The 21,580-nt window shown below is 27.0% G+C and overlaps 1 protein-coding gene across 3 annotated transcripts in view; it reads right to left on the minus strand.

The window, feature by feature from the left end:
* Positions 1 to 17,523, minus strand: part of LOC100208544 (prosaposin) — a 74,671-nt gene extending 57,148 nt beyond the window's left edge. For 2 of the 3 annotated variants that reach the window (XM_065812767.1, XM_065812766.1), the window contains exons 1-4: positions 17,325 to 17,506; positions 6,635 to 6,765; positions 6,369 to 6,512; positions 6,144 to 6,278 (exon numbers count right to left, since the gene is read on the minus strand). In XM_065812767.1, the coding sequence (XP_065668839.1) occupies positions 6,144 to 6,278; positions 6,369 to 6,512; positions 6,635 to 6,765; positions 17,325 to 17,361 (447 nt within the window). In that variant the 5' untranslated portion in view covers positions 17,362 to 17,506. Of the gene's footprint in view, positions 1 to 6,143; positions 6,279 to 6,368; positions 6,513 to 6,634; positions 6,766 to 17,324 lie in introns of all 3 variants that reach the window. The other variant, XM_065812765.1, reaches the window with a different exon arrangement.
* Positions 17,524 to 21,580: the final 4,057 nt, after the last annotated feature.

Raw genomic sequence — 21,580 nt, forward strand, 5'->3', positions numbered from 1 at the left:
AGGCTATTAAAGTAAAAAAGTATTATATCCTAAATATTAAACTTACTTTGAATAATGATTCTATGTATTTCGATGATTTCAATTATCCAAAGGTTTTAACAATATTAAGATTTTTTTTGAATAAGAATGCTCTGTTATTAATTATTTCAATTATCAGGAGATATTATTAATATCTATGGATAATTTAAATTATTAAAAAAAAGAGCATTGTTTTTCAAAGCCTAATTTCTTGGTAATTAATATTGCTATTTGCAAAAAATAAACATATTCTGTAATCGTTTAAATTGTTTTGGTAGATCTTTTATTTTGTATTTTTATATAAATTCTCATTCTTGTTGATTGTTATTGCAAAGAACGGAAATTCCATAAAAAATTCCTTGATCCACCAGTTAGTCCAAATGGAGTGATAGCGCTTTTCACAATTCATTAGAATTATTATCTGTTGCTGTTAAAAATAGTATTACAATTCTTGAGATAACAGCAAATTGTTCACGCTGGTTGTAGCTATTAGATTTTACTGTATTTGGTGTCTTGAAAACTACTACAATACTTGTTGTAGTGATTTAACCAATACTTGCTCTGCCAATAAGTCAAACATTTTTATACTGTATGTACCTGATTCACAGAATTAACTTTACTCTATCCATCAAATAGAAGAATCATGTTTTTATTCGTGCAAAAATGGTACAACAAATTCTCAATCTGAAATATCACTGAAAAAAACTTATAAAAAACAAGTGGATTTTAATTCAAATTCAAACTTTTATTAATTAACACAATTAAAACTGTACGCATCAAAGTTACGAATGTAGATTTATATCGACTAGACTAATACAATAATGTATTAGTCTAGTATATAACATATTTTGAAAAATACAACTTTTTTTAACGATTATGAAAAACACCACTTTTCCATAACCTATTATGAAAAATATAATAATGTATTTTTCATAATATGTTATGGAAAAGTTGTTGAACTTTTGTTTATGTTTTCAAAATTTTTCTTATATTTCTGACAATAAAAATTTTCTTTATAAATAGTTTCAAATAAACTAATGTTTATGCTATATATGCTATTACTTTTAAAAGTAATTGTACTTATATGCTATATGGGGCTATTCAAATAATATGAGACACTTTTTTGCTGTTTTTAGACTCTCCTTTTTGTATATGTGACATTTTAAACAATCTCTCCCCGCTCTCTTTGTGACGTGACATTACTTTTAAACAAATATATCTTTGAGTTTGTACTTTTATGCTAAAGGTTTACTATTCCGCTGTGATTAGAATTTAAATTTTAAAAATTTTGTCATGTCACACTGTGGCTAACCACCCTCTCTCCCATTTGATATTTCGTGACACTTTTAAACACCCCCACCCTATCTAAGAATGTCACGTATTATTTGAATAGCCCCAATATGCTTTTGCTATATTTTTAAATATAGTAACAACAACAAAAAAGTAATTGTAAGTAAATGTAAAAAAGTCTTTAAAAGTCTGTCTTTAAAAAAATAAGTCTGTCTTTAAAAAAAAGATGCATTCACTGTTTGGTCACATTGCATTGTTTGGTCACAAAAGAATTAGTAATACTAATTACTTCCTTTATACAAATAGTTATAAAATATTTGCCTTAAATTTTGCATAAGTTTTTGCATAAGTTTTTGCCTAAGTTATGCGTAACTCATGTGCAACCTTTACTTTACGCAAATGCTGTGAAAAAGTTGTGAATACCAAATAGTTACGCAAAAAATACTTTGAGTAAGTTTTTCATAACTTTTGCTCAGCTACGCAAGAGTTACGCAAAAGTTGTGTATCCGCACCCAGGTATATATATATATGTATATATATATATATATACACACATATATATATACAGTTACATATATGTATACATATATATATATATATATATATATATATATATATATATATATATATATATATATATATATACAGTCTTTCAAAGGAAGACGTGCGATCGCACGCAATTATATGACCATGCAAAAAATAATTTGTTTTAACAATTTGACAGCAGTTTTTGACATATTTTCATAATTTAAAAATGCGGAAACTTACTTAAACTTATCTAAAAAAAAACTTTAAATAAGAAAAAAAAATCTTAACGAAAGAATAAATAAAAAAAGTACTTAACTAAAGCAAAAACACACACACAAAAAAAAAAACTCATCAAACTAAAATGCTTAGTCTATTTAATTTACGCATTAAAAAACCACTTCATTCTTTGTTTTAACATTTGTACTTTGTTTTTTGTTTTTTAATATGTTTAAAGATAAAAATTTATCATAAAAAATACATAATTAAACAAGTAAAAAAAAAAAACATTTTTTAATACTTATTATAAAAATTCATTAGAAGTGTTTTGTTACTTCATTAAAAAGTGTTTCGATAATATAAAAGCATTTAAGATCAAACTTATTTAATTGTAATGGCTTTCCAAAACATTTGCCTTTTTTTTTTCAACAAAATTTTGTTTATCTTTTTAAATGTATTAATTTTAATTATTCTTACATTAAAATTCGTTAAAAAGACTTTCGTTGTCCTAGAATGTCATCATTTATAAAAACAAAACAATTTTTTATTTTTAATAACGTTTATTATAAAAAAAGGCACACTTAAACAATTTATATATTATAAATTGAAAAAATTTATACAACTGTCAATTAATCTTTAAAAAAAAAACATTATCAGTAAACTGTTACTTTATTTAAAAGCGTTTCGCTAATATAAAAACATTTGTTCAAATTTTTGATGTAATTTATTTTAATTAAGGTATAATTCAGAATATTTTTCATTCAGCGCATTTTAAAATGTTTTTTGAATTAGCTGTGGTCAAATCGTCAAAGCAAAATGTAATTTGCCTGGTCATATAAAGACGTGCGATCGCACGTCTTCTTGTGAAAGACTGATATATATATATATATATATATATATATATATATATATATATATATATATATATATATATATATATATATATATATATATATATATATATATATAGCAATATATATATAGCAATATATATATATATAGCAATATATATATATATATATATATATATATATATATATATAGCAATATATATATAGCAATATATATATATATATATATATAGCAATATATATATAGCAATATATATATATATATAGCAATATATATATATAGCAATAAATATATATATATATATATATATATATATATATATATAGCAATATATATATAGCAATATATATATATATATATATATATATATATATATATATATATATATATATATATATATATATATATATATATATATATATATAGCAATATATATATAGCAATATATATATAGCAATATATATATAGCAATATATATATAGCAATATATATATATATATAGCAATATATATATATAGCAATATATATATATATATATATATATATATATATATATATATATATATATATATATATATATATATATATAGCAATATATATATAGCAATATATATATAGCAATATATATATAGCAATATATATATATATATAGCAATATATATATATAGCAATATATATATATATATATATATATATATATATATATATATATATATATATATATATATATATATATATATATATATATATATAGCAATATATATATATATAAGCAAATATCAATTTACAATATTGGCTATATATAAACTGCAATATAATGCAAACATATTTTTTTATCCTAATCAATAAAAAAACATTTAAATTAAAAAAAGAACAGCCTAAAAAGGAATTGAATCCGTAACCCTCTTCTCGGAGCCTAAAAATTAGACACCAATTACAGCCACAGGACTACACTACTAAATCAATGAGGAGAAAAATTAAAGAATTTAAACATTTTTTTGAGTACAAATAAGGTTTATATTATGTAAACATTTTTAGTAAGAGCGTACAAATAATGTGAGCAACAATGTAATTAGAACATTATTTGTATAAACGCACAAATAATGAGCTCCATGAAATAAAACATCCAAATTTACAGAAAAAAATCTTGAGAAGGACTTTAACCCCAAGCGCTATCATTCGCACTTCAAAAAAAGAGCATAATTGAATTGGTGAGAGGAAGAACAGTACTAGTTCATTTTGTGTTATTTGCACTTTATTTCATAATTTTATTTAACTTGTGTCGATCTCTCTTTGTACTACAAAAATAATATTAGTCTATCTTTCTTTCATTATTTTTTGCATAAAGTAGATTTAAATTAGTCGAAGAATAATACTTGTCCAGGACTAATACTGATTCTCTACTCAACTCTTATAACGCGCCAAATCAAGTTTAATAAATTCTATCACTAAAATGCGCTTAAGTCTATAAAATATCAATTTAGTACAAAAGTTAAGTTGATGTGTGTTCAGAATGTGAGAACTTGGAATCAAGAATACGCGACAAAAACTTTAACAACAATGCTAATAGTGGCGGCAGCGCAGCTCCGCCACTCTATTAGCATTGTTGTTTTTGGTCCACAAAAGACATGCTAATAAATTTTATAATAAGATTAGAAAAGTAACAAATCTTTGTAATACAAATCCAAACATAGCCGTACTATGTTTTGACTTCATGTCAAACCTCCCTCTTCCGCATATACCTGTTCAAGAGGTATTTTACTATCGTCAAGAGGTATTTTACTATCATCAGCTTTGGATAAATACCTTTGAAATTCACAATCTGGGAAGTAATATGGGCAACTGTTATGTTTATCACAAAGGACAGGCCCAAAAAGACCCAAATGAAGTATGTACCTTTCTGCAGAACTATATCTTCACAAAAATTTCAGATTCTGTTCAAGAACTTCACTCTCTAACGGCTGCCCTGGGCAAAATAAAAACCATACCCTTGTTCAATTTCTAGTAGCTCTACAAGCTGGAAAGCATTTTAAGAAAAACGGTGACACTCATTCCTTCCCTGTGATAGAGACTTTGGCACTATTAAAAGAAATATACGAAAGCATGATCCTATTGAATCTACCTTGTGAATAAGTATATTGATTTGATAGTTAGTAGCAAAAAAAAACCCAAACCATTTACGGTTACAAAGGTCACACAGGAGGACATTTTAAATTTCAAAGATTGGTGGCCTACTGTTTATAAAAAAGCCCCGAAACCCATCAGAGACAACATATGCAATGGTGTATTTTCTGTACTGTATTATAAAATGTTTATAAATGACAGTGCAATGCCTAGGTATGTGACAACATATGACTTTATTGATGGACTATGTTCAAGAACTTTTAAACTTGTAAAAAATCAAGTTAAGCAACAACTGCCCACCAAGAAAGTTTATCAGGAACCAGTTGAAATAAATGAAAAAAAGATCAATGATATTAAAAAGCTGGAATGTTACATACCCACCAGCGCAACTGAGTTTTATAAAACTATATATTCCTGGAAAACAACCAGCAGTGTGGAGGAAGATAACTTACTTTTTTTTTATTGCAATGACTATTGTTTGTTAATTTAAATACTTATTTGTTTAATAAAGTATAGCTTTTCACATAAAGTTTTCAGTTTTTTTATTTTCTATTCTGTAAAAATTTGATCGTGAGGAAGAATAGTAGTTGTCCAAGGACTTTATTTAATTTTTGTAGCAAGAACAATTTTTTTTCTATGAACAACCACTATACCACTAAAACTTAAACATTGATTATCTCAAAATGAAAATGTTGGACTAGTACTGTTCTTCTTTTCAGCAATTACATACACAGTATGTAATTGAATCAGTGAAAATATATTGATAACGTAACGAATCGGTGAATATATTGATAACATAACAAATCGGTGAATATATTGATGACATAACAAATCGGTGAATATATTGATGATGTAACAAATTGGTGAATATATTGATAACGTAACAAATCAGTGAATATATTGATAACGTAACAAATCGGTGAAAATATATTGATAACATAACAAACCGGTGAATATATTGATAACATAACAAATAAAAATCAAATTTGTGGACAAGCTACTAGATGAAAATTTTTGGTCAAGTGAAAGAAAAGATTATAAAAAAGTAAATATTGTAATATTAATTTAGTTTTAAGATAAGATTAAAAAATAAAAAGTATCAAAAAATAAATTACATCTTTTTTGGCATCAACAAAAGACATAAAAGCTGTGCATAATCCAAATTGAGTGCAGGATGCCTGAGCATCTGATGTAGTCATTACAATATAATCAATAATCTTAGTTGCATAAACACCTACTATGCCATTACACTAAAAAAAAAAAAAAAAAAATTAAAAACATGTTTAAAAACTTTATATTAAACTCTTTCATAAAATTTTTTAAATTTTCATTCAACTTACAGCATCTCTGACTGAACTTGGGAACATATCACACTCTTGTTTTAAAAATGAAATTATCATTACATAAGTTTCATTTTTTTCAATAAATGCATGAAGCATATTAACTTCTTGCTTGCATGTTGCACATAAATCAACATCTTTAGCCTATGAAGAAAATTAATGAGACTTTAATGAGATCATATTCACAATAAAAAACTAAACTACAATTTAAGTATAAACTATTATTAAAGTATCAACTATTTTTACAAAATATTTAAAATGATTACACTTTTTCCTTTTAGCCAAACATGATTTTCACAATAGTTGGTTGCTTGACATTTGATTGCAGTGGACTTGCTTTGACACCAATAAGATGGACCTTTTAATGAGCAATCATTCTCCACAGTAAAACTGAACACTAAAATTTGAAAAAGAAAAATATATAATGGTATTAAACAATATATTAATTAAATGTTATTGATATCAAGCCGAAATGCACAAATCATAGTTGCACCCACATGAGTGCAAATCATAGGTGTATCTATGTACTAATTGATGTATCTATGGTACATAAGTGTATCAATGTATTAATCATAGGTGTAAACTAAATGTAATGTACTAATACTGGGTGCAAACTGCATCCACTCATAATGGGTGTGAGCTGCATCCAATATACTAATAAGCGATATGAGCTGCACATAATGTACTAATAATGAGTATGAACTGCACCTAATATACTAAATATGGGTGTAAATTATGATAAAAAATTTTAAACATACATTAAACCATTTTTCTTCTAACATATTTTGTGTTAAAAACAATAAAGGAGACCTATTTTTGTTTGCTTGTTGAAATATTTGTTGCTATCATCAAGCTATTTTGAACTTTCTAATGCAAAATCACTGTACAAGAAACTAGTTGACATACAAAAGTGCTACCAAAGATGTGGTGAGACCATTAGACCACTATTACCTAGTCTAATATCATCTAACTTGACTTTGTAACTCCAAAAAAAATTTAACAGGAGCTGCAAAACTTGTTTGCGCATGAAGAATTTAAATAAGTTCTTTACATTAATTTTTTAAGTAAAATAGTTTAAAAAGTCAAGTTTTATTTTTTTTTAAATAAAACATTAAAAATGTATTGAGCCCATACAGGCCTTTTTAAGAAGTGAATTGTTAAGAATTTTAAATACAAAATACATAAATTTTATATACGAAGTATACAAAATAAGTACATACAGGCCTTGTTAAGAAGTGAATTGTTAAGAATTTTACATACCAAATGGCGGTTTCAATACATTAAGCCATTTTCATTGCGCTATAACTTTTTTCAATTAGATAAAAAAAAAACAGTCATAAAATAGTTTAAGCGGGAAAAATTAATTAAAATTGTAATTTTTGTAAAAAACCACAGTTGTGAAATACAGTATGCAACAAAAGTGTTTACATGTTTTTAAAAAATATTGTTTTTTAAAATAAATGATTGAAATACATGTTTATATATCAATATATATATACCAAAATAAAAGTAATTCATTGTAGTTTCATGTTTTGAGCCTGAATTTAAATGAATGAGAAGTGTTTATAGCAAATTATTTATTGAAACAAAATGTCAGATGTAAACAGTTTTGTCGCGATTTATGCTATTACTAATTTTAATGCGAAATCAATACTTTGTGGCTATATTTTTAATTTTTTTAAATAAAACATATCTCAATTAGTAATAAACGGTTTATTTAAACTTAAAATTCGTAATGTAAACAACAGAAAAATTATAATTGAAAGAATGAAGAAAGTGTCGAAAGAAATTGAAAATTTAGCTGTTCAGAAGCTTAAATCAGGATTGTCTCTTCGTGAGATAGGACGAGAACTTAATATATCTTATTGTTTAGTCTATAAAAGTAAGAAGCGAAACAATATAGAGGAGAAATGCAACAAAAATGGACAAAAGAAAATTTTCACTACTCGAGATCAGAGAACAATTTCTAGATTAATCATGACAAATAAAGCAAAATCAGCACACAATGTAAAGAAACAATTAAACAATGCTCAAGGTACAGTGGTAAGTACTCGAACAGTGCAGAGAGAACTCAAGAGAATTGGATTCAAGGCAAAAAAGAAGATCAAGAAACCTCTACTAACACCGAAACATCATAAACAATGATTGGAATTTGCAAAGAAGTATGAAAACTGGACTTTTGCTGAGTGGAGTAAGGTGATTTGGACAGACGAAAGCAAGATTAACTTGATTGGCTCTGATGGCATTCGATATGTATGGAAAAAGCTGGAGAAGGAATTTCTGATCGTGACTTTATTCCAACAGTAAAATATGGCGGCGGAAAGTTGTTGTTTTGGGGATGTTTCTCTTCGTCTGGTGTTGGTAAAATCGTAAAAATTGATGGAATAATGGACGCGAAACATTATATTGACATTTTAAACAATGGCTTTTTGCCTAGTTTACGAGGATGGCGAAAGCAAATTTGTTCGACACTTTTTATGCAAGACAATGATCCAAAGCACAAGGCAAAAATCACATTAGAATTCCTAAATTCGAAGAAATTTAAGATTCTAGAGTGGCCTGCGCAAAGTCCCGATCTTAACCCGATCGAGAATCTTTGGTCTATTGTGAAGAATCGAGTTTATAATTATGAAACAAGAGCAGCCAGTCGACAAGAACTATGGGAACGAGTTGAGTATGTTTGGAGTTCGATAACTGTTAAAGAATGCAAGAAGTTGATTGGTAGCATGCCTGCGAGAATTGCAGCAGTCATTAGAAGTCGTGGAGGCTACACAAAGTATTGATTTCACATTAAAATTAGTAATAGCATAAATCGCGACAAAACTGTTTACATCTGACATTTTGTTTCAATAAATAATTTGCTATAAACACTTCTCATTCATTTAAATTCAGGCTCAAAACATGAAACTACAATCAATTACCTTTATTTTGGTATATATATATTGATATATAAACATGTATTTCAATCATTTATTTTAAAAAATAATATTTTTCTAAAACATGTAAACACTTTTGTCGCATACTGTATATATATTTTTTTAAATATATACTTCACAACTGTGAAATATATATTTTTTTAAAAATATATATTTCACAGTTATCACATTGTGAATAAAAAAATATATGTTTTTTAAAACAGATAAGATGATAATGTTTGTATTATGAATGTTTTAAGAAATAAATAGGGCATAGATTTTTAAAATGAGTAATTTTTTTTTTCAAACAACCTATTTAAATTTCATTGATAATTTTTATTTTTTTATAGTAATATTGTTTAATTTAAAAATATTTTATAAAGATTAAGATTTTAAATGATTTTTAATGTGAATTTTATTGTGAACTTAATTAATAATACAATGTGAATTTAATTAATAATAGAATGTGACACTTTAAAACATGGAACTGACGTAACTTTTAATAATGTAAATATGGATATTATGTAAACTTGCATTATGTTTTTCCATTACACAAGAAAATCTTATAACAAGGCCTACATATATTTATATTGTCAACTGTTTATCAGTTTTTAAAGTCCTTTTTAGACCTCTATTGATAGGAACTAAAACACAGCAATACTTAAACATCTAAATTATTATTTTTACTTAGTTTGACAAAATTTAAAAAAAAAAAAAAAAATGAAATATTTTTTTATTTATATAACTACTATTTTTATTATTTAACACTATTATAATTACTTATTGATACCAGAACTTTTCTTTAAAATATTTTTAGGTAAAAAAAAAGTTAGATAAAGTTTTTTACAAAGATTATTTTTACAAACAAAGATTGTTTTTACAAAGTTAGATTGCAATTTTATAAACTATTAAATGCCAAATCGAATAATATCTTGTTCGATTTGGCATTTAATAGTTTATAAAATAAATACTTCACCATATAAAACACATTGTGGCATGTATAATGTAAAAAGTAATAAAAAATGAAATGCAGAAAGTGATGGTAAACAACTTTATCAAATATTGATGTTTTTTTTCCAATAATTTCCTGAAACAAATGTTGGCCACTGGTCAATAAAAAAGCAACTATATATTATCCATTACAATTAATTTAGAAGGTAAAACTTGTTAAGTAATAAAAATTTAATAGAATACTCCGAAACATTAAATAAAAAAGTCATACTATGATTCTAAATTTCCTCATTAAATTTGTCTACTAATGATATACATTTGACAATGTTTTTTATTTCTTTTATTGGAAAACCCATCTCATTCATATAATTTTAACTAAATTATTCAAGACAACTTAAAAAAAATTATTAGAAGGGGGAGGGGTAGTCTTTACCAACAAATGAGTGGAAATTTTTCACAAATTATGGGAAAATTTTTCACAAATTATTAAACATCAATTGCTGTGTATTAAGCACTTAAGAGTACCACCTTTTTCTTCCTTTGACTTTTCATAACTCCTGTTTTTTTAGTAACAAATTTGAACAAATTTGACCATGTTTTTTTTTTCTGTTTAAGAAAAGACCATCCTCCAATTCTCTGTAATAACTCTAACTTAACTCCAATTCTCTGTAATAACTCTAACTTAACTATTTAGGATGACATTTAAAAAAAACTCTAATTAATCAAAAAAAAAAGTTGACTTTTAATTTTATGTGCTAGCTAGTCAAACTGACTGCTTACCTTCGTGGAAATAAAACTGAAGAAACTTAAAACTGAAGAACTTCAAAAATTTGATTCAAATCTTTTTTTTGGAAATTTGCTAATTTCCTTGATACCATGGAGGTACAGCACTGTTTTCCAGTAGGCCTGTCATAATCACTTTCCAATTTTCCCTTTACTGAAAAACAGAATATATATAACGGAAATTTTCAAAAAATACATTTATAATGTATACAAATCTCATAATTTGCATCTTATCTTTATGTTAAAGCTAATACATTTTCTTAGATTTTTCCTAAAGCATCCTCAGATAATTTGATACAACTTGTAATAGATATTGCTTTTTGTTGCTTAATTTTTTGTATTCTTTCAATTAGTTTCACTCTTCTTTCAGCAATATTATTGAGAACTTTCATGTGTTTCACTACATTATATGTTTTCAAATAACTTTTATCAGGAAGTTGATCTTCTACTGATTTGCTCAAAAATGTAAAAACAATGCAAGTATATTAAGAAAGCTTTTGAGTTTGTGGTTACAAAATCTTTAAGCTGCTTGTATATAAATTGCTTGTATAACAGAAAAATGACTTCTTATAGTCTTATTTCTTTCATAGCTATTATTTTTAACTTAATTTTGACCATTTAGATTTTATTTTTTTATTTTTATTAAGGGACAAATACAGTAAACTTTCATGAAATAAATGTATTTTGCCATCCAACAGGCTCTATGATAAGCCCCAGGCTTTCATAATTGAGCATCATCGAAAGGTTGATCTTAAGTTTTCTTGCTGCAAACTGTATAATTTCTTCTTTTTCTTCCTGTGGATAATTTTCTAATTTATTGAATGAAGTTTTATCAAAATTATATAAGTAAATATCAGGGCCTGATGAAGCAAGCAATAATGTGGATACCACTGCGTCCAACATGATTTCAAGGATATGATACCAACAAGAACATCATAACAAATTTTGCTCCATTTTTTGTTTAAGTAAGATGCAAGCACCATTTATTACAGATTTATTTTTTTCCCCATAGATTCAGGTTACTCTGAAATACTGAGAAGCTGCTGCTGCTTGCACGAATTTCTTTTTTATTTAAAGAATATGATTCACATGAGCTATTTATTTACATTTTTTTGCTGCTCCTTTGCTGTTTTGATTTGATGTTTTTCATTATTGCTATTAACTACCATCGTTGTAACCTTTTAAGTTTCCCTTTGTAACTTAAAAAAAATCTCTACATACCACAACAGTTATTAAAGCATTTGCATACACAATATCAAAGATTGTGTCCAGTTTTTCTTTCCATGTAATCTCTTTCTTTATTAAGAACTTAATTTTTTCTTTTGCTTTTCTTTATAGATTTGTATTAAATAAACAGTTTATTTAATTTCTTCCCATCGCATTTCAAGGAGGGTATATTTGCCTTCTGGCACACCTCTAATACGTCATTAACAGTAGAAGTTAATATGTATTTTCAGTTTTTTTGCAGCCATTTGTGCAAAAACAAACTCATAAAATATGAATTTTTTTTTATTACTTGAAAGTTTCCGATCTTTATTCAGCCAGCGCACCTCCTAAATATTTTTTTACCAAAAATTTTGCAGAATATTTTAATAACAAATTAAAACAAATAGAAGCTTTTCCAAAATTTCTGACAAATTTACATACTATTTATAAAATATGGGAATTACAGCTATGAAGATTGACTGAAAAGATTAGGAATTATGTCTTAGAAACCTGAAAAGTAAGTGACCTAATCTTCCAAGGTGAAATTCACAAAGAATATAAAACAACCGATTGCATAAAACCATTACACACAAACTAATTTCATGTGAGAAATCAGCAATTCCATCACTAAGCAGCTCATTTAATCATGTTTACCAAAAAATCCCTTTTTTTTTTAACAAAATTGTAAATAATTGAAAGAAACTAAGTTCATAAACAATAGAACAAGAAACAATCATTAAATTTAAAAACGAGTCAGTCAATAACTATATTAGACACAATCAGTTTGAAGACTTTTATAATGCAACTTAATACTGTATTTCGTTTTTTTTTAAAACGAATAATATATAGCTATAACTTTGTATCATTATTATTATTATTATTATTATTATTATTATTATTATTATTATTATTATTATTATTATTATTATTGTTGTTAATATAGGGATGTGTGAACTTCAATTTTACATTAGCCAAAATTTGCTTAAAAAAGTGTTTCCGAATTTTTCATGAAGCGCAAGGTCATCCTCTGCCTTAATGATATTACTAAACTTGTTGATGGTTTAAGAATAGGTATAGTTGTTTTTTATAATCTTCATATTTCAATTAATAATTTCAGTATAAAATACATTTAAGTATTTACAAATAAATGACATTTAAAACAAGCTGAAAAAGTTGATCAAAAAGGAAAACAAAGTTATCATCGAAGTAAGAGTTTGTTCTCGAAAATTTTTAAAACGTCAACAAGAAAAAGTATTTTTCTTTTAATTCTGAAAATTTTAGGAAATTTTATAGATTGGAATGTATGCTAAAATCGCTGGCAATTTTGTTAGTAGATTCCTTTTTTCTGAAAAAAATTAAGGCAGTAAATATGCCGTGAAATGTCTTGATTCTAATGTCACGTGACAATTGAAATGGTTTTTAATTGGACTTTTTTAAATCTGTATTGGTTTAGCAAAATAAATATTATTTATAATTAATATATTTTATAGCATTGCTGTTTATATGAATTCAAAAAAAAGTTTTGCTGTTACATTTTCTAAAACTGGGCTTGCAAAACAGTATTTAATAGACAGTTTTACATTTGCCCCAGATAATAATGAAAACAAATGCTACAATGGACATGTTTTGTTATTGTATATGCAACATCCCAAGTTGACTTTAAAAACTGCCAAAAGCATTTATAAAAATTTTGATTTTTACCCAACTCATAGCCAGATACATAATTTGGTCAATAAATACAAAAAAGTGTACAACCTTAAGTCATCTAACAAAAGAAAACTTGAAGACTTATGCAAAATCGTTTTTAAAAGTAATGAGCCATCAACAGAGGCAAAAAGTAGTTTTTGTGAATCATCTAATTTACTTTCAGCACCTATTCAAACAAAACTGCATGAACCTTCTACTTCTGTTGTGTATCAAAAACCAATTAAAGAACTGGATTGTAACATTAATTCTAGAAATCAATTGTTAAAAAAGAGATTATTCTTTATGTATAAATATAATGCAAAAATAAAATCTGATCATAAAGATAAACTAACTAACCTAAAAGCAAGAATTAAAGCAGATCCTTATGTAATTAAAAGATTAAATCAAACTATTAAAAGGAAAAACTATTTCAATTTTAAGGCAAAAATTAGCTGAAGTTTCAGCAAAAAGTCACTAAAAGAAAAGAAATGTTTAAAAAAACATAAAGATAATAAAGCCTAAAAAGAAAGAAAAACAAAATGACTGGAGTTATATCAATTTGATTAAAGATAAGCGGATAAAGGGTCATGAAAATATGAACTTGCTATACAAATTGGATTAGTTAAAGGATTCTGCTAATGAACATTTACCATTCAAAAAAGATAAAAAGCTTTTACATGGCAGCTACAATTAATGATATATGATGCCATTGTTAACCATGTACCAACAAAAAGTATTCCAATTTTGTTTCCAAAAATTTTTAAACATATAGGCATTGTACATATAGAAAATTTCCCACATCGTAGCACAGTTAAAGAGATGGTTCGTGAATTAGGTATAATCAGCGACCTTCATGTTGCTGAAATTGCGATTTCTACAGCCAATCTTACTCTTGGGTTTGATGAAACAACCCAAGAAGGAATACATATAAACTTTATTCATTTTACAACCAAAACACAGTGTCATGCTATAGCAATAAATCAGTTGTCAGTGGTACTATCTTCAATAGATCAACTTGCCTTTTTGTATTCTGATTTCCATAATTGTGACTATTAAAAGAGCCGCTCAAAAATTATTCCAAACATTACAAACTCTATGAATGACCATATTGCCACTAATCATACAACTCTTCAGCTAATAAATTCTTCATGGGGCAAAGTTTTAAATGAACTTAATTGTCACTTACACCCTCTTGAAACAATATCCAGCTCTTGCAGGTCTGCATTAAAAATGATTGAAACACATAATGGAGTGCTGTTTGGGAAAGATTCTATCGCTGGTAATATAGTTTTACAATTGAATAAGATGCAACACAAAGATGGTAAAGGAGATCCTAAAGGTTTTAAAATCTTTTTAAATGAGATAAAACTTCCCAAAGGACTGATTCCTCGTTACAGAGGGAACAGATTGCATATTTTGTTTCATATATGTGGTATACTAATCCAGCACTACAACTTATTTATTAAAATTTTAAGTACCAGTACAGTTTCATGTGGAGGGCTACAAAGTAGTTTAAGAATAGACTTTATTAACGAAACAGCTAAAAAAGAAATGTGCGTCTTAGGGCTATTGGGAAAGACTTTAACACGACATTATTTTATCAGCCAGCTACAGGAAGTTTAAGTCATATTGAAGGGATAAAATTGGTTAAAGATGTTTTGAAAAATCTTTATCATGTAAAAGATGATCCTATATTGTTATTTAGCACAAAAGATTTGTTCGGAAATATAATTGAAAATGATAAGATCTTTGAAGAAATAGCTTTGTCTTTTGTGCCCAAAAGACAAAGAAGTTGAACAAATGATTGTATCCTGTTTATCAGCTATTATTGCTGTTTTAGAAAAACAATATAAAAGATATTTTAATTTAGAGCTATCAGAACAATTATAAAATAAATGCAGACAGCCAGGCTTTAAAATATTGGTGCAGAAGAAGTCATGGGTATGTTCAGTGCTGCTAAACATTGTGCTCCTAACTCTATTATATATTTTTTGTCATCAAAATTAAGAGCAATAAGAAATAATGTAAGTGATTACATTGATCAAGTAGATAAAGATGAGAAAATGATCGGTCGTAACATGTTGAAGAAGCAAAAAAAAGAGAATAAAAGTAGAAAAACATTGGTTCTTCAAATTCAAAACCTTAGTTTGTCACATATTTTAACAAAATTTCAAGAACTAGAGTCTAAGCAATTATCAGACCTCTCCGATAAGCTATCAGATACATTAGTTGGTAGAAACATTTGCCATTTATGTTTTAATTCAGAAATGCAAGAAGAAGTTCTTTATTTTGGTAAACTTAAAAAAATGAAGGTAAAAAATGGTAAGCAACTTTATGTTGTAGCATACTGGAAAGATAATAAATCCTATAATAATGATGCAGTGGATTATGAAATTTCAAAATACAAATTTCCTGCTGATATAATATATGAAGACCTTATGTTATCCTAAAAACTTAGCATTGGTTTATATTTAAAAAAGGCAATTTTCATAGCAACATATCTTTTAAAAACATTATGCAGCTTTGAAGTTTTGTAGTTTTAACTTTTATGAAATAAATGAATATAACTATCAGTTTGCGTTGACACCTTTTTTTTTCTTTTACCGCGTTTCTTTTACTACATGTTTTATTTTACTTAAAAACATAAACTTTTGAAAATTATTTACCTACACCACCAACCTTAACTACCTACCACACACCAAACCCCCTTACCACCTATATACATCCCTAAATATACCCATTAATCTTTGCTACCCAGAGACAATTAATTCTTTCTTTAACCTTCTATTGATCACTAGTTTATCAACAAATAAATTGTGAATCTCATTGACTTATGTTGTTAATTACAAAAAACTCATCCACTTTTGGGTGGGTGACAGTGTCAGAGGCACTACCCTTCTTGCCCCTGATCATTTGTATTTACTCCAACTACTTTCAAAATGTTTCTTATTTTTTACAGCTTTCATTTGATACCAAATTTATGTAAATTGAATCATTTTTACAGACGTTATGATTAATTTAAGTTGATAATTACAAATTGCGGTCACAACATTATTTAACTTTCCCTATAAAAACTTTTGTGCCTAAAGAACTCATAACTTTCTTAAATGACATCAAAAAATAAAAATTTGGTATAATTTTTTTAGTTATTAAAAACTACTTCTAATGATATCTTGGATTTTAATACCACAGAATTTTGATTTTTTTTACCACATACCTAATTAATATTATTACTATTATATTATTATACTATTATTTTTACTACATATTTGATGATTTGAGACCAAAAAAACCTAATTTTGACTACATGTAGTCTACATTTGTCTGAACACCAAATTAGGCTATATAAAATAATATAAGTTTAAGACCAAACATATATAGTAGTCATATACAGCAGATAAAGAAATATGTTTACCAAAAGATATCAGTGTCAGTCCGAAGAACAACTTCATCTTTGTAAAGCAAATGGTGTAGTTCGTCCTATGAGCTTTTAATACTGACTTTTTCAGAATCAATCACAAGACAATGTCAATTTAAAGACAACATATAGATCATATGACTAATTGCGCAAGCGTACCTCAAATTACTTTTAGAAACAAAAACAAAAAATTTCCGTATAACTTATGTTCCGAACATTAGTCGGAAAAAAGCGTACCCAGTGGGCACGGTACGTTTTTAAAACGTTCCGTACCGTGTACATTTATAAGGTTTAACGTAATAAAACGCCCAAAAATCGTTTTAAACGCATTCCGTGCCCACTGGGTATTATTAACGGTTTGAAAAGACTACTTCTGTTAACTGGAAGACAACTATATAAGTTTGCGTTTCAACAAATACCATATCTTATAAATCTTATAAATTTAAATCTGCAGTATGAACTTAAAGAAATATCAAAAAGTTAGTAAACTTTAATAGCAGAATGTTAAAATAAAATTTAACAAGGAATAGCCTGATTCAAACATGCATTGTTTGGAGAGGCAAAATCAGAACTTTAAATACTGCTTTATTTGTTTGAGTTGAATGAATCAGGCTAAAAAAAAAGTATATGTTTTGGGGGAAAAATATACTAAAATATTTGATATTCTAATATAAAGGATATATCAGAATATAGGTTTATATTCTGATATATCGTTTGTATAGGTGGTAAATAAAATATTTTATTTTATATAGGTGTAATTTTATATAGTGTATATTTTATTTTATATAGGTGTAATTTTATATAGTGTATATTTTATTTTGTATAGGTGGTAAATAAAATATTAACATTAACTATTGGTGGTTTGATTTAGAAATAGAATTCGTTTATAAATTTCGTTTTAAGATCATATAGGTCTGTTATGAAAGCAAATAAATAACCGAGCGTAAATAAGTTGTTTGCACTTTGATACGGGATTTGTTTTTTTATTTTGTAGTCTCATTTTCCGAGAAATAAAAATAAAATTATTTTTGTCTTGTTGCTTTTGTTTGTTGAAAAAATTGAGTAACACGATTATTATTTTTTAATTTGGTACAAAGTACTCCAGTTACTATTTGCTATACTGTTTCGTTTTTAAATCATACGATTAGTTCCGTTTTATTTTTTATTTTATTTTCTTTATTACAGCATTATTTACAACCTTCATCATAATGTGCATATAAAATTTCATCATAATGCGCATATAAAGCTTCATCATAATGCGCATATAAAAACATTACTAATAATCAATTTAACATTAGAAAGAGTCTTCTATCCTTAGACAAAGGTAATTTATTTGGAATTGAAAACTAAAAATATTTATGGAAAAAGTTTAAAAAGTTTAAAAATTCAAGTCTTAAAATTATTGTAAAAAAATCTTTTATAGCTCCTTCAAAAAATAAAAGTATATTTTTTTAATCATTGTTATTATAATTGCAGTCGTTAAACATGCATACAATATATACGTACAGCGAGCAGGGAAAACACCCTACTATAAACAACCAGTTTTATTTCGAACTTTATCCTCAACAAGTGATCTAGTCTAATTTTAAAAGAAATTACAGTTGAGTAGAAAGTTGCTTGCTCGGGTAGTTTGTTCCAGTATTTTGCTGATCCATTATATAGTTGGTTTTGTCTTGAAAGACGGTTTGGAACATACTCGCGCCTTATTTTAAAATGGTTGACCATGTGACAAGGTGTTAATATATATTAATAATTATATCAAATCGATGGACTAGTTTAAAGATTTGGATAAGATTGCATTGTAGGCGCAGAAACTCAAGTGATGGTAGATTTAGTCTTTATAGTCTTTCGTAGTATTGAAGATTTCTCAATCTTAAAGCCCATTTTGTTGCTTTACGTTGAACAGATTCAGCCAAAGCTACGTCAGTTTTTAAATACGAGGCCCAAACAGACCCTGCAAATTCAAGATTTGGTCTTATAAACACATTATATAATTTGAGAGCCATTCTTTCATCGATGATGGTGAATGTCTTTTTTAGCATACCAAAAAAATGTAGAGATTTGGAGACAACTAATTAAATATATGTGCTCCACTTGAGGTTAGATGTTAAAATGACTCTTAAATCGCGCTAGATAGTAGAGTTTTTCAAGCTTTCATTTATACGTTGGTTATTTTGCAAAAAGTAACTGTACATTGGATTGGTTTTACCATAATGGTATAATGGTAAACAAATCATATGTACAGTTAACAATGTTACATAATGGATAACACTACATTTTCAAATGTTTAATTTAAGTAACCAAGTGTTTGACTACTAGTATATAAAGCGTAATCGATCCAGCAGATCAAAGAAATTAGTCTGCGATAAAGTTTTAGAAAAAAGTTTAGTATGGTCGGCAAATATTTCAGAAGTTCAGTGAGATTGGCAAGATTGTTTGTAAAAAGAATAAAAAGAAGCGGGCCAAGAACAGAACCTTGAGGAACACTACTTAGAACATCAACCCAGACAGTGCTAGTGCTGTTAATTGTAACGCGTTGCTTTCTACCCACTAAAAAAAACTAACCCATTGTAGTAGTTTACCGTTTGTTTCGAATGATTTTAATTTTAACATAAGTCTGTTGTGAGGTACGAAATCAAATGCTTTAGCAAAGTCGAGATAGATTACACCAATAAACTAATGCGATGCTAGGAAAGATGAAATAATTAAAAGTCTTTATAAGATTGGTTACGCAAATTTTATAATGACGGAAGCCATGTTGATTTGCTGAGAGCATATTGTTATTGTTGATGTGCTTCAAGATTTTATTTTCTACAACTTTTTCAAAAATTTTGCACGCAACCGAGGTTAGTGAAATAGGTCGATAGTTTTCAGGACGCCATTTGTCTCCTTTTTTTATAGACCGGACTAATATCTGTTAATTTCCAAAGATTTGGTACTATTTATGAATTATAAAATTCATAAAAGATATTTGTAAGCCTAATTGCAAAGCTTTTGGCGAATATCTTAAGTATTAAAGTATGCAAGCCGTCAGGTCCGAAAGATTTGAAAGGGTTTAGATAGGGTAAGTTTATTAATAATGTCCGCAATTAAGAAATCTAAGTTGTTATTATAATTGCATTTAGATTTAACATCACTTTTATTTAACAAACGAAATTTTTTGGAGCTTTCAAGAGTAAACATAGTTTGAATTGAGAGTTCAGAAGTTTAAGTATACCGGGAAGAGTTTCAGTAATTTCCCCTGAAGCATTTTTGAGATAACGAATTTTACCTTTAATTTTTAGTCGGTTGTTAATGTATTTGTAGACGAGTTTCGGGTTGTTCTGAGATTTTGATGTTATTTCTTTTTCAGGTAATATTTTGCTTTAAATATTTCAGCTTTAACGGAACAATTAAGACCCCAGCAAACATTAAGTAGTCGGACCGACAACGGAACGCTGTCAGCACTTATGCCGTACCAACGTTGTCCGGCCGTCAGCAAGCTTCAGGCGGTTCAACAGCGGACCGATGGCGGCAAAACGCTAAATTTTCAACAACACTTCGTTGGCGGTAAGCCAATTTTTAAGCTGTCGCTCAATATAGGACCTTCTGTAATTTGCGCTTCAATTTCAAAGCATAAACCTTCCTAATATTATTTTTGTACTTTTCTTTAAATATAGACACTTATCTTTAGTGAAATTGTTTATTATTTTTATTATATGACCTCATCCATAACAATGCGTAGATGACACATTTTAAACTAAATAACATTACTAGCTCTAGCACTTATGGTAAATCAATTAGCATACGCCTTGGCGTTTTAACCGAATACACGGTTAATAAATATGAATAAAGAACAATTTGAAATAATAATAGAAATTAATTCAAGTTTGAGATTTATAAGTACAATTTACATATTACAATCATAATAAAATTATTATCTAAAGCATTATATATAATCTCGATAAATTAATGTTTAAATTGCGTTTGACGACTCTATTTTTAAAATCTTTTTAATATAAAAAGAAACATTTCACACTTCATTTGGATACTGCATACATTAGAGAAAAAATAACATTAAACAAAACTCGCTTCACAAAACGGTCTGGAGACTTTTAATGTAGCCCTGAAAGAAGACACCGATATATTAATCGAAATATAGAAATCAACCAGTTAAGAGACACTAGAATAAACATAATTAACTAACCTTTTCAGTCTTTAAAGACACCCTTTGAAGGGCTTATATCAAATAGCGAGCCAATAGCAAGTAACCC

The sequence above is a fragment of the Hydra vulgaris genome, chromosome 12 (assembly GCF_038396675.1).
Source record: "Hydra vulgaris chromosome 12, alternate assembly HydraT2T_AEP".
NCBI lineage: Eukaryota > Metazoa > Cnidaria > Hydrozoa > Anthoathecata > Hydridae > Hydra > Hydra vulgaris.